This window comes from Apodemus sylvaticus, chromosome 1 (assembly GCF_947179515.1).
Source record: "Apodemus sylvaticus chromosome 1, mApoSyl1.1, whole genome shotgun sequence".
Taxonomy (NCBI): Eukaryota; Metazoa; Chordata; class Mammalia; order Rodentia; family Muridae; genus Apodemus; species Apodemus sylvaticus.
Genome location: NC_067472.1, coordinates 127,800,445 through 127,814,986, shown reverse-complemented (window position 1 = coordinate 127,814,986; position 14,542 = coordinate 127,800,445). Strand labels below are relative to the sequence as shown.

Sequence of the window (14,542 nt, the reverse complement as noted above, 5' to 3'; positions counted from 1 at the left end):
TGTCACTGTACATTTCCTGCCTGGTAAATTATACAGTGGTTACTAAGGGAATGCTATATGGTCAGGAAATGCACAGTGAGGTAAAGCAGGGTTAAAATGGCAGGTCTGCAACTCACTGCAATTAAGTGTTTCAGAACAAACTGGAGAAAGCATGAACAATGCAGGAGGCAGAGACGGCTTTACCATTTGTGGCTTAGATGAAAGTTATACAAGAATCCATTAATGTATATAAAAAATGATCACAAAGTTCTTAGACTGTATCATTCATTTTCAGAGTGCTGTAATACTACACTGAAGAGGGAAGGACGTACAAACCTTCTCTGGAGTAACATACAAAAGCTTGATGATCGGGTCTTTTTTTGATAACTGGAGGTAAATATTTGCAGCCTCTGAGTCAGTCTTATCCCCTGTCAGATATGTAGCTGGAATCTAAGTTAAAAGTAACAATTTACATTTATTTATGTATTAATCAGACATGACTGTGTTTAGGTTTTATATTTTATAAGTCATATTATCACACTTGCCAAAAGAAACAAATACCTCACCATAACAAGCAATGGACCTTTTTTTTTTTGTTTTTTGTTTTTTGTTTTTGGTTTTTTTGGAGACAGGGTTTCTCTGTATAGCCCTGGCTGTCCTGGAACTCACTCTGTAGACCAGGCTGGCCTTGAACTCAGAAATCCACCTGCCTCTACCTGCCAGAGTGCTGGGATTACAGGCGTGCGCCACCACCGCCTGGAACCATTTTTATTTTTAAGTTTTGTTTTCTGAGTCAAAATTTTCACTTTGAGTTACAAACTTGGGACCTTTCTGTACCCTCAGCTTCCAAATTATAAATAATTATAGGCATGTGTCACATCTAGCTAGTAAATTCATATTAAACGCAACTCAAAATAGCTTTCCCACCATGAGGAATCCCAGCATGCAGGAGGATGAGAAAGGAGGTTTAGGAATTTGAGGCCAGCCTTGCCATCCTAGCAAATCTGAAGCTAGCCTGTGCTATGGCAAGATGCTTCTGTGTCAAGAAAAACTGCAACAGCCTCTCCACTGTTCCATCTTTTCTATCTGTAACAAAAAAAAAAAAAAAAACCCCAAAAACAAAAACAAAAAACATGTCCATGTGTAACAGGGTCTCACTATATAACCCACAGAGGTTCACTATATAACCCACAGGGACTCACTATATAACCCACAGGGACTCACTATATAACCCACAGAGGCTCACTATATAACCCACAGGGTCTCACTATATAACCCACAGGGTCTCACTATATAACCCACAGGGTCTCACTATATAACCCACAGAGGTTCACTATATAACCCACAGGGTCTCACTATATAACCCACAGAGGCTCACTATATAACCCACAGAGGCTCACTATATAACCCACAGGGTCTCACTATATAACCCACAGGGTCTCACTATATAACCCACAGAGGCTCACTATATAACCCACAGAGGCTCACTATATAACCCACAGGGAATCACTATATAACCCATAGGGTCTCACTATATAACCCACAGGGTCTCACTATATAACCCACAGAGGCTCACTATATAACCCACAGAGGCTCACTATATAACCCACAGGGACTCACTATATAACCCACAGGGACTCACTATATAACCCACAGGGTCTCACTATATAACCCACAGAGGCTCACTATATAACCCACAGGGACTCACTATATAACCCACAGGTTCACTATATAACCCACAGAGGCTCACTATATAACCCACAGGGACTCACTATATAACCCACAGGGTCTCACTATATAACCCACAGGGACTCACTATATAACCCACAGGGACTCACTATATAACCCACAGAGGCTCACTATATAACCCACAGGGACTCACTATATAACCCACAAGGTCTCACTATATAACCCACAAGGTCTCACTATATAACCCATAGGGACTCACTATATAACCCACAGAGGTTCACTATATAACCCACAGGGACTCACTATATAACCCACAGAGGCTCACTATATAACCCACAGGGTCTCACTATATAACCCATAGGGACTCACTATATAACCCACAGGGTCTCACTATATAACCCACAGGGACTCACTATATAACCCACAGAGGCTCACTATATAACCCTGGCTGGCCCCAAACTTGCTTGTATGCTAGGCTTGCTTCCAATTGTCAGAGAAGAACCTCTTTTTGCCTCCTAAAGTGCTGGGGTTTAAAGGTCTGGCTACATTTACAGGTCTCATGGCCTTGATGGTGACTGCTGGTTATAGCAAGGTGAACAGCTGGGCAATGGTTTCCAACACTGCCATGACATTCTTTGGAAGAAAAATCAAACCAGTTGTCACACTGAGATGGTATGATGCATAACCACTGGTCAACTCTTTTGCAACGTGAAGACCTTAATAGAGTGCAGCGGTCATAATTCCTTCAAGTCAGCAACGAGGAAAAAGACAGGTACACAGGCACACACGTGTGCATAGGGAAAGAGAACTATGATGATCACTAGCCAAGAAAAGAAACCCCTTTATATTAGTAAGAAAAGCCCAAAAACCTACATCAGCAAAATGCAGGCTAAGAGTTTTTACTAAAATACATTCTTTTAGATGAATAAAATCAGATTGAATTACAGATGGTTATTTGAATCAAAATGTTTTAACACATGTGCTTAACTCTACAGCTTAATTTAACTGTATGCTTTATTTATTTAATCTTATTTGTTTTTTTTGCAGTATGTTAGGCAAACATTCTGCCATGAAGCTATATACCCAGAATAATTTGTGAATCATTCTTACAATTTAAACAATAGTTAATAAGATTTCCTAGCATACTGACATGTGTTTCTAAAGTGCATTTTTATTAATAGTTTTATGTAATAACTTACATCAAAGGAAGTCAGCTTTTGGACTTGATCCACTATTAGTGATCTCAGGGGAGAAATGACAATAGTGACCCCAGGAGAGACACAGGCAGGGAGCTGGTAGCACAAACTTTTACCACCTCCTAAGAGACAAATAATGAAAAAACATGTCAGTTTCCAACTTGAGTGTGAAGGTGAAAGTTACAAAGAAAAGCAATATAATATTCAAAATAATTAGCAGGATGTTAAATAGTATTACCTGCAGGGCTAGCTATCTGCCATAATGAACTAAATGAACTCTCAAGAGAACAGCTTAAAAACTGCCAGAGAAATTCAAATAGAGTAAACTTCTTTTGCTTCTGGTAATATAAGGGGTCTCTAAAATCCTAAGTCTCTGACTAACATTATTATTATAAAAATTATTCTTTTGAAATAAAAGGGTAAAGCTACATACGTACTGACTTCCCTCTCCCTGCCTGCTCTGCCCCATGCTGGGGCTCAAAACCAGGGCTCCGTGTACAGTGGGCAAGTGCTCTACTACTGAGCTATGCCTCCAGTTCCCAAGAACATATTTTAAAATAACGACATGATTATATTCTAGTTAATGTGCAATTTCACCATTCTCCTAATGGCAAAAGCTGGGATAGGTAGTTTTTAGGGCTTCAATTTATTTTAAAAACATATACGGCATTTTTTTTTTCACATAGTGAATAAATTTCATTTTGGCATGTACATAGACATGTCAAAAAAAATAGTGGGATGCTGAGAATAGAGACCTGCTCTACCAGCTGCATGAACTCAGGACATTCAACCTGCCTAGGCTTAGTCTCCTGTAAAATCCATAAGGTCAATCAATGGTTTAAAGAGTTGTCCAAGAGAAACTTTATTTGGAATATTTTTATTATATCTGTCAAAAGATTGAAATCAGAGAGGAAGGTCTTGAATAACTCCTGAAGCTGGGAAGAGGCAGTGAAAACCTCTGACTGGATGACTGCTACAGTCCTTCCCAAGGTCAGAGCTTTCAAGGACCAAACCAGGTTGAAATGGAGGTACAGTGTCACTAAGGTAATAAAGTCTGAAATGTGGATGAGCCATCTCTGTCTGACATTTAAAACTAGTTTGAGGGTCTGGATAAAGATTGCTGCCCAAGTCTGACAAGACCTTCACATATATGCCCTGTTGTGCACACAGCTCTCTCACTCCCCATCACATATATAATTATGTGATAATCATTTTTTAAAAATTCAAACCAGTGTGAAAAAATTCAGATGTCTAGTCAATAGTATGTGATGATAACAGCAGTAACAATTGGGCCTTGCCAAACAAGAGAAACACCACACAGAAGATCTATATGGACGAACTGAACCTGCTCCTAGCCTAACTGCTTAGCTAACATTCTTTTTTGTTTTCATTTTTGTTTTATTGTTTGCTTTTTGAGACAGGGTTTCTCTATGTAGCCCTGACTGTCCTGGAACTCACTCTGCAGACCAAGTTGACCTCGAACTCACAGATCCGACTGCCTCTGCCTCCCAAGTGCTGAAACTAAAGACATTAGCCCATTAGCCTCTGAGTGGCTTTAGCTAACATCCTTATGTGTTTGATTTGAAATCATTAAGCAGCTTACAGGCTTTTATAACAATGCACAGCCCCCGTGTCTTCAACGCCTAGGCTAAGAATGAACCATGCTGCATCCTCTTCATCTGATCCTCATCTGTGAAGTGGACACTATCCTCCTTCCTGTCCTGAACATACCCACAGAACTCGAAGTGCCTGTCCATGGGCCCACCTTCCCGAGGGGTAGACTACACTGAACTCCAGGCCTTCACTCCGGAGCAGATGATCAGAATGGACAGCAGCATTATCAAAGTCCCAGCCAGAGTGGTCTCAGTCTCCCACACCCACACCCATCCTCTGTTCCCTTCTAGGCTTATTTAGATTAGAAAAAAAATTTCCCATGGAAAAGTTCTACATCAGGCCAACCCAATGAGCTTTGAGTTAACAACGGTCAACAACTATGAAGCTTCCCACGTCACCAACTAGAGCCAAGGCTGAGGGAACAGACAGACTTTCTTACTGTGGTTTTGGGGTCTAAAGGGTCCCTACACAGTAAGAATAATGTGAGGTATTCTTTTTATTTCTATTAAAAGGCTTTCACTTAACATCTGCCGATGGACTCCTGCCAACTCTGATCTAAAAATACATACCAGTAGGCATTAGGATAAAGCAGTCTTCACCAAGCAGTGCAGCATTGATCGCCTCTAGCTGATTAGTTCTAAAATTATGCAAGCCAAATTTCTTATGGAAAATCTTCATCATTTCTTTTGTGTGAGGAAAATTAAGACTTTGAAAATGTTCATATTTTGAATTTTTTGATGATAAATTTTGTGCCAACTTATCTACAAAACAATCAATGTTTAAAAAAACATCAGTACATTAATACAGTAACACAATTTAGCATTCACCTTTCCCCTGGAGAACTAAAGGTGCTTTCCCTACAGCACACTTTGTACTGTTTACATGGCTTCCTTCCCAATTAGTCTCAGCCATTCCTCCGGGCCGAATCCAGACTTTCCTGACTATTTTGTAGCACCCTCAATATACTTTGTCCATCCTTCCTTCCTCTTCTCCTTTAGTCTTCAAGATAACCATTCCCTTTCTACTTGTTTTATTTCTGCTGTGCTACAGAGCAAACCTAGGATTTGTCCATGCTGGGCTGAGGGGCCCTATCACCAGGGCACAGCAGTGTGAAGCACACAGTGAGCTGTGCCCAGCCACTCTACCAGTCTTGAATTCCCTTTCTTAGCTCCACTTCTGCTCTTAACTTTGGTAGTTTTTCAAATATTTTGGACTAGTTTCTTGACACATTCTTGTTTGGAATTTTTCTAGTCCTGTTATTTTAAACATCATCTGTGTACAGAGAATGACTAGCTGTCTGACATCTTCCTAAGTTCCCATCCCACACACATCTAACTGCCTATAAGACAGTTTTCTTTTGAGCATTTTTGGATTTATTCTATAGGTATGAGTGTTTGGCTTGCACGTATATCTGTGTACCACTTATGTGCCTGGTGCCTGAGGAGGCCAAGACGGTGCTGGCTCCCCTAGAACTGGAGTTGCAGACAACTGTGAGCTGCTATGGGAGTGCTGAAAACCCAATGAAAGTCCTCAGCACAGCCAGTGCTCTTAACTGACAAGCCATCTCTACACACACCCTAAAGACATGTCTACGTGAATGATTTTCCAATTGTTTTAAGTTCAACAGTCTGAAAATAGCCTTTCTCAACTGCTTTCTAAATCAAACTCAGCCTTGTGACTTCCCTATTTCTGTGAATGGTGTCACAGTCACCCAGATCTGAAACCTCAGTGCCACCTGAACTTCTCAGATACTTCCTCACTGTCTCTCACATCTCTCCCTGCTTGCATTCTTACCAGGGCCGTACTGGCTCTAGAGAACAAGAGGCTCTCTCTCACACACCAGCGCTGGCAGCTCCTCTCACTCCAACACTCAACTGTCTCAAAGATAATTGCAGACATCAAGTATGACACATTCTAACATACCAAAATAAATCCATTAGTGGCTATTTTAAAGGTCAACAGCATCACTCTAAGAACAACTCAGAGCTATTAAGTCATCAATGGCAAAAACAGGGAGGGTTGTATTTCATAAAACTTTGCACATGTATTCTTGTTTCAGTAAAACCACTTTGAGATAACTTTATAGGGCTGACGTAAGGCTTTAAAATTAATTTAGGCTTCACTCTGAAGCCTTTGCAATAGCTTAGTTCATTCCTCATTAAACAGTGAGCTCCAGCATGGCTCCACTGAAAAATTCCCACAGCCCAGTTCAGGACATGGCTCACAGAGCCTTCTGAGCAGTTAAGGAATATTTGTTTGAGACACAGTCTCACTCTCTAGTCCATCCTCCTGCCTCAGCCTCCCAAGTGCTGGGATTACAGATGTGAGCCACCATGACTAACTTAATATTTATTGGATTTCTGATTTCACATCCTTATGCTGTCTCACATTTTGATGCTGTGAGATATTCAACAATTTTCTGCTTATAAATGAAGTACTTCTCAACATTCAGAGTTCTAAAAATATACATATTTTGAGTATATAAATTCACGTTTTTATTTTGTCTACCTCCAAATCAGTAAAAATTTGGCACCCACGAACTTTATTGTTTTAGGGACTAAAAAATGATACTTTAAAGGCAAAGGCATTTGTGATGACTTTAGAGCTTTACTACAATAGGTTATAATTACACATTTATAAGCCTGCAGCTGCTACATAGACAAAAGAGCAACTTGCTTTTGAAATTGTGATTTGTAATTCATATTATCAGTAGAAATTTGCATAGAAACAAAGTAATGCTCAGGCAATGGCTGCTGCTATGCTATACAATTTTTATTTTGGACAGTTTTGTTTTCCTATAACATTTATACATTCAATTTACTTGAGACTTACCAGAGCAATTCTGAGTTGACTCTGAGGGGTTTTTATTTTGAGCGGTTGATGCCACTGGAAGAAATTTTGCCTTGGCTGAAGAAATCCTTTGAGACAGAGATTGAACTGGCCCACCTTCCTTGATGGGTGGGTAGGCAGCCGTGGAAGATTTGCTGACTGAGAAATTGTGCATTATGTTTTCCCAGTCATCATCATCATCATCATCAAAGTCATCAATGTTAAAATTATCGATATCACAGGAAGCCTGGGTATCTCTCTTTTTGTCAAATTCTGAAGCAGGACGCTTACTCAGATCTTTCACAGTGGTGCTTGTGAGAACACTCCCTGGGAAGTAAGTGCTTTCGTTCCTGTTTTCCACCCTTGGCGTCTCATCCCAGTTGCTTCTTACACAGGACTTCTGTAAATGGGAATTCAGGAGCGGCCCTTCAAAGAGATTCTGTGGGGTGGCTGAGAATCCTGTCTTTCCTGGAGTGGTGGCGGGCAAACATTCCTCGGTGGAAGGGGAATGTGAGAGAAGGGATGGAGAATTTAACTCTTTATTAGGATGCCCCACAGGGCAGGAGTCACCCTGGACAGTGTGAGCAAGTGAATCAGGCCTGTGCCTCCACAGAGAACCCAGAAGACTGACATCATTTCCATTAAAACCCGCTTCAGCTAGGAGCTTCCTCCTGAAGAAAGAATGTGATTCACATATTAAATATGATTAGTGCTACAGTAGCCATAAAGTTTACCCCAACAGAACTATAGAACTTTCTCCCCCATCTCAAAAATTTGAGTATGAATCTTAAATGAATGGTTTGAAACTTGGATAAATTTAAAGTTTAGTGGTGTGACTACCATCCTTATGTCTAGGCCGCAGCCTGGACACTTGGCCCATTTTGTTACTTGGAGTAGTGGAACTGCAATCAGACCTCTTCCAGGAGGAGGATAATCAAGATACCTTATGTTTCGCTGTTGAAGCAGTTCGGTCCCACAATTCAAAGCTTTCAGTTCATCAAGAGGAACAGTATCAACTAATTTACAGATGTGCTCCATCACATGAATAAGCTGCTGCTGTATGCTCATCTGCTGGGCTATAAAACAATTATAAATAAATAGACAGAAGGATAGATACATAGACAGATGGATAGATAGATATATAGATGGATAGATAGATGGATGGATGGATAGATAGATGGATGGATGGATGGATGGATAGGTAGGTTGGAACCCAGAGCCCAGACATGCCAGGCAAGTCTCTACCAGCGTGGTACCTCACTGGCCCCTCCACCTTTTTCTTTATTAACCCATACAACTAAGATGTAATTTCAAAGGAGTTGATGTTTCAGATGAAAGAAAGAAAAGAAATGAGGTCTGGAAGTAATATAAGCAAAGAAAGTGTCCACTCAACTTCAGGGTTTATAATATGAAGGGAGTTTACACGGGCTCCAGGGAGACAGCATTCTCTGGAGGCAAGGAAATAAGAAAGGACAAAAGTGCTCCGAGAAGAAAATGAGCACACACGGCTGCAGATGAAATCAGCCAGCGGGGGCTGGCCATGGTGCACGCCTTTAATCCTCGCACTTGGGAGGCAGAGGCACGTGACCCCCACATTCCAGGTCAGCCAGGTTTTCAGATGGAGTTTGGGGACAGCCAGGGCACAGAGAAACCCTGTCTCATAAAATAAGAAAAACTGCTGACCGGTTTAAGGGGCAGGAGGGAGACCCGAGGAAAAAACAGGCATACAAAGACTGTGAAAACAACAGTCTGCAGGAGGGCCAGGAAGTCCAGTCATCTGCTAGGAACTGTGGGAAATGGCATGGCTGTGAGCGGCTGAGCTCCTGTGGCATGTTGCTGCTCTACTTACGGAGCCTCAGACTGGAAAGAGGAGGTTGCCCAGTGGTCTGAAGACACTTAAAGCTAAGGCAGGCTCAGAAAGACACCAGTACCCACACAGTGGCAAGGAGTTGAGATTTCTCTGCTAGATAGGCCACATCTCACTGTAGACCAAGGCATGGAGAAAGACATGACAGATAACCATTGTTCTGATTTTCAGGGAAAAGTGTGTGTGGGGGGGGTGGGTGGGGGGAGGTTGCCAAAAGCTATAAACTAGTAACTTTTGTGTGGACTCAAGGCAAAATTCTAGAACATGTTATCAAAATGCTGCTTTGTAGCTCTAAGAAGAGGAAACAATTATGGAATTAGGAAGAGTTCATAAAAGCACAATAGCCATCTTAATGCTCCTTCTTGGAAGGATTACTAGACTGGCATACAATAATAGCTGCCGTTTCCTGAAGGCCTACAGAACACTTGAATTATTCTCTTTGTTTCCTACAAGAATACCCGAGAGAGGTGCCCTGCTGCACACCTGTGATCCCAGCTCTCACGAGGTAGAAGCAGGATTGTGGGCTACAAGCTGCTTCAGCTACAGTGTGAGACCCCTATTCAAAAAAACCACAAACTCAGTATGGTCCAAGGAGGTTCAGTTAAAGTGCAGCCACAGTCCCAGGAGCAGGTGACAGGCATCTGCTGCAGGTCTGCACGTACAGCTAACACCACATCCCTTCACTCTTCCTGCCTCAGACCGTGGTGTTTCTAGAGTCCTGTATCCTAGTCTTTTGTAATTCCATAGAGAGGAAGAGAAATATCTTGAAGAAAGGTTCATATTTATATGATCCTAGCTAAGAGGGAAGTCTCTAATGACACTTAAGGCCTCTGACCACATCCTTATCCTTGGAGCCAACGTAATAGGGAAACTTACAGATGGAGAAACAGGCTAGTACCATGGTTATCAGGGTGAAATTTAAGAGCTTCCAGGCTGCTGGTTCAAATCCCAGCTCTGCTGCTGCCTTAATTCTACAACTACTTAATTAAATTCTCCTGTACTTAGTTTCCTTTTTTCCTTATCTCCAATGAGAGATAACAGTAATTAACTTAGGGGGATGAAAAGAGGATTCAACAGTTTGCACTGTAGGGCTCTTAGGAGAGTGAAAAACATTTTCAGGGACATTTCCAGTAAGAAAAGCAGAGATCAAAATGAAATAAAATAAGCTTGGGGAGAACAAACAGCAGAGAACACGACCCCCACACAGGCACATTCACTGCAGGAAAGTATGGCTATGTTTCATGAGTGTCTCAAGAGTATGTCACGAGTCTCCTGACCTATAAAAATATTCAGAAAACAGAAAAGAGCTCCTGTGCTTCTAGGAGCTGAATAAATAAAAACAATAAATTTTTAAAAAGTTGGCTTAGTGGGGCTGGAGAGATGGCTTGGAGGTTAAGAGCGCTGACTGCTCTTCCAGAGGTCCTGAGTTCAATTCCCAGCAACCACATGGTGGCTCACAACCATCTGTAATAGAATCTGATGCCCTCTTCTGGTGTGTCTGAAGACAGCTACAGTGTACTCATATAATAAATACATCTTTTAAAAAAAGATAAATAGTTGGCTTAGGTCGGGCAGTGGTGGTGTACCCCTTTAATCCCAGTACTTGGGAAGCAGAGGCAGGCGGAGTTCTGAGTTCGAGACCAGCCTGGTCTACAGAGTGAGTTCCAGGACAGCCAGGGCTACACAGAGAAACCCTGTCTCGAAAAAAACAGAAAAAAAAAAAAAAAGTTGGCTTATTTATACTAGATACTTGGAAAGGAGGAAACAACAACAAAAGAGAATCAGAAAGAATTGAGACAAGGCTGGATATACAGATAAGTTGTAGAGCACAGAGACCCTAGGTTCAAGTCCAGCATTAAAGATAGGAAAAGGAATAATTTAACAAGCAAAAAATAAGTACTGACTTACAATGGACATCCAGATCCAGATCAGAACATATACAATAGGGGAGCTGAATGATCTAAAAAAATCACTGTAATTTGTAAAGGAGACTCAAAAGTGTGTGTGTAAAACTTAGAGGAACTTTCTGTAATTTCAGAAATCAAGAGGCCAATGAGTTCAAGGCCTGCCTGGGCTAATAACAAGGCCCTGTCTACCGTCTACCTACACACCTACACACACACACACACACCAAAACTCATAAAATTTCTAGGGGTTTTTAATTCACCTAATAAAGTTAAGTTCACAGGTAGTCAAATGGCAACTTCTGGCTCTACCTGTGAAATGAGCCAACAAGCATTATTTTCAAGATAAGATGAGCCTTGTGAGATATTGAGCTGTGAAGTTCAAGTAAACACTAGCTAAGCAATAAGCCAGAATTATTTATGTTATCAGGACATGTACCATTTTATACTATGTAGTTACAGTATGGAAATGTAGATATTTTATTTACAGAAGTAACCAAAATATGTTTTCATACCATCGCAGTCTTCATTGGTCCCTGAATCAGATTTGTGTGTAGTTGTTTTCTCTGGTTTTGACAGAAGATCTTTTGAGGAGCTAGAAATGTTCTTCTCTTTGTCAGAGTCATCAAGATCCTTTAGCACACTGCAAGAAAAAAGTTACCCCAATCATGTCTGGACAAAATCAATGCGAACTTGGCCTCCCACTATTTTTCTCTATATATGTAACAGATAAAGGAATGGTTTTTGTTGTTGCTATTTGTTGTTTTTTTGAGACTGGATCAAGTAGCACAGGATGGCCTGGAACTTGCTATATGACCAAGGCTTACTTAGACTGGATCCTCCCGCCTCCCCTCCCAAGCGTACAGTCTCGTACCACATCTAGCTGGGAAAATTTTTTGTATCTCTTTTTAACTGACCCTGAAGCCTTCCATCTTCTGGCCCCAAGAGACCCTTTTAACTCTCATCTCCAAGTATATCCTTCCTGTTACACCAGGCTCCAATCAAGTTCCACCACTGACATTCCATACGAGCTCTGTGCTGTGTAGGTCACAGCGTCTGTTCTCTCAACCTGGAAAATCCACTTTCCCAAGCTCTCTGTACCCCAGTCATACAGAGTCTGTACCCCAGTTCTTCGAGTCCAAGCATTACTTCTTTGCTTTCCCTGAAGAGGAGTTATTAATGACACCGTTTTCTGAGACTCCAAGCAGCTTTACCTGAACTTTTCAGTGTGTATGTGTGTGTGTGTACTAGAAGGTGCAATCTGTATTCCAGAAAGTGGGCCTTCACACACACACACACACACACACACACACACACACACACACACACACACTTTATAGATTATGCAAAAATATATTAACTAAAAACATGGTTTATTTAATTGGATAGGAAAATTGTTTAAGCTAGGTGTGGCTCAGTGCTCAAGAGGTGGGGACAGGAGAATCAGGAGTTCAGTGTCATTCTTGGCTATGAAACGAGTTGAAGTTGATATCTTTTTTTCTACAAAACAAACACAGGGCTGGTGGGACTGCTCAGTTCCTTGCACTGCAAACATATGAAGCTGAGTTTATATCTACTTCACACTCCCAAGAGACAGAGACATGTGGATACATAAGGGTTACACGACAGTAAGCCTAGCCAAACTGGTGAAAATCCTGTCTCAAAAATAAATAAATAAATAAATAAATAAATAAATAAATAAATAAATAAATAAAATACAACAAATAAGAGCCATAATACTAAGTAAAATATGCATAAAATGGCCCTCATAGGCTCATAAGGAGTGGAACTATTAGGAGGTGTGACCTTGTTTGAGAAGGTGTGGCCTTGGGTTTTTTGTTTTTGTTTTTTGTTTTTGGTTTCTCTGTGTAGAGACAGGGTTTCACTGTGTACACCGGGCTGGCCTTGAATTCAGAAATCCACCTGCCTCGGCCTCCCAAGTGCTGGGATTAAAGGCGTGCGTAACCACTGCCTGGCACAGGTGTGGCCTTGTTAAGGGAAGTATTTCACTGGGAGTGGGCTTTAAGGTTTTAAATGCTCAAGTCAGGCCCAGTGTCCCCTTCTCTGCTGCCTACAGATCTGGGTGGAGAACTCTCAGTTACTCTCTAGCACCATCTCTGCCTGGGCATCTATCTCTATGCTTCCTGCCATGACGATAATGGACTGCACCTCGGAACCCAAGGAAATGCTTTTCCTTTGTAAAGTCATAGTGTCTCTTATAGCAACAGAACACTAACTAATACACAATATGTACAATTAGTCACATTAGGCTGCAATGGAAAATACAGTCCAGTTTAGCTCGACCTTCCATTTTTACATCCTGACCCACCAACCTGTGACAGTCATGTCCTAAGCTTCTACCCCACATGCAGCTCCTATCAGCATGGCCAGCAACTTCTGAAACTGTAAGCCAAAATACTTAGACCCTCAAGTTGTTTGGCACACCAGTGAGAAAATCAATACGCTAAGTAAAGTTACTCATGATGTAAGAACTCAAAAAAGTATGAAATTATAATCTTCTTGTTGTTTTATTTGTTTGTCAAGACAGGGTTTCTCTGTGTAGCCCTGGCTATCCTGGAACTTAACTCTGTAGATCAGGCTGTCCTCAAATTCACAGAGGTCCGCCTGCCTCTGCCTCCTAAATACTGGGATTAAAGGTATGTATCATCACTGCATGGCAAAATTATCAATTTTTAAATGTAGCACTATGGAGAATAATGTTAGAGAAAGAACCTGAAATTATAGATGTGTCAATTACAACAATCAAGCAGATGGAGAAAGACAGAAACCAACAAGGACAAGAAAATAGTTTGTTAGAATCTAGGAGCTAAAAATACTTCTTCCCTCTTATTTAAAATTCTAGTTAAGGTGGCTAAAATGTCATTTGTGCAGCAAACATATTTAATAAAGAATAAAGCTAGGCAGTCAACAGCAGGGTGAGAAAAGACAATACATGGATCTTAGCCACATTTTACCTGTTTCATAAACTGTTTGTATCAAATAGTAATCACACTTCAACCTCCATCACTTCTCCAGATATCACAATACAGCGGTTAAAGCACACAGCTGAAGAGATGGCTCAGAGGTTAAGCACATTGTTCCTGCAGGGAACCTGGACTCAGTTCCTAGAACCCACATAATGATGCTCAACCTCTCCTAAGTCCAGTTCCAGAAGATATGATACCTCATTCTGACATTCTTGGGCACGGAGCATATATAATGGTGCACATACATAAATGCAGGCAAAACACATCATAAATGAATAAATCTGATAATAAAAATGTTAAGGCACAAAGCACAAGGAACTGCACAGGTTGCATATAAAACCCTTCTTTCTTTTCCTAATCCAGACAATATACTATGGGGAGGTTTCTCTCAAATTAGTGACTAAACAATATAATAGCGGATCTCCCCCACATAACTGGGTTGAGATTTGGATCAGTCAATCTCCTGCCTTAAGTCTT

At 41.1% G+C, this 14,542-nt stretch overlaps 1 protein-coding gene across 2 annotated transcripts in view; it reads right to left on the bottom strand.

The window, feature by feature from the left end:
- Positions 1-14,542, bottom strand: part of Blm (BLM RecQ like helicase) — an 86,439-nt gene that overhangs the window by 45,577 nt on the left and 26,320 nt on the right. For both annotated transcript variants that reach the window (XM_052159883.1, XM_052159876.1), the window contains exons 5-10: positions 11,594-11,721; positions 8,251-8,383; positions 7,311-7,978; positions 5,048-5,239; positions 2,868-2,986; positions 316-429 (exon numbers count right to left, since the gene is read on the bottom strand). In XM_052159883.1, the coding sequence (XP_052015843.1) occupies positions 316-429; positions 2,868-2,986; positions 5,048-5,239; positions 7,311-7,978; positions 8,251-8,383; positions 11,594-11,721 (1,354 nt within the window). The remainder of the gene's footprint in view (positions 1-315; positions 430-2,867; positions 2,987-5,047; positions 5,240-7,310; positions 7,979-8,250; positions 8,384-11,593; positions 11,722-14,542) is intronic.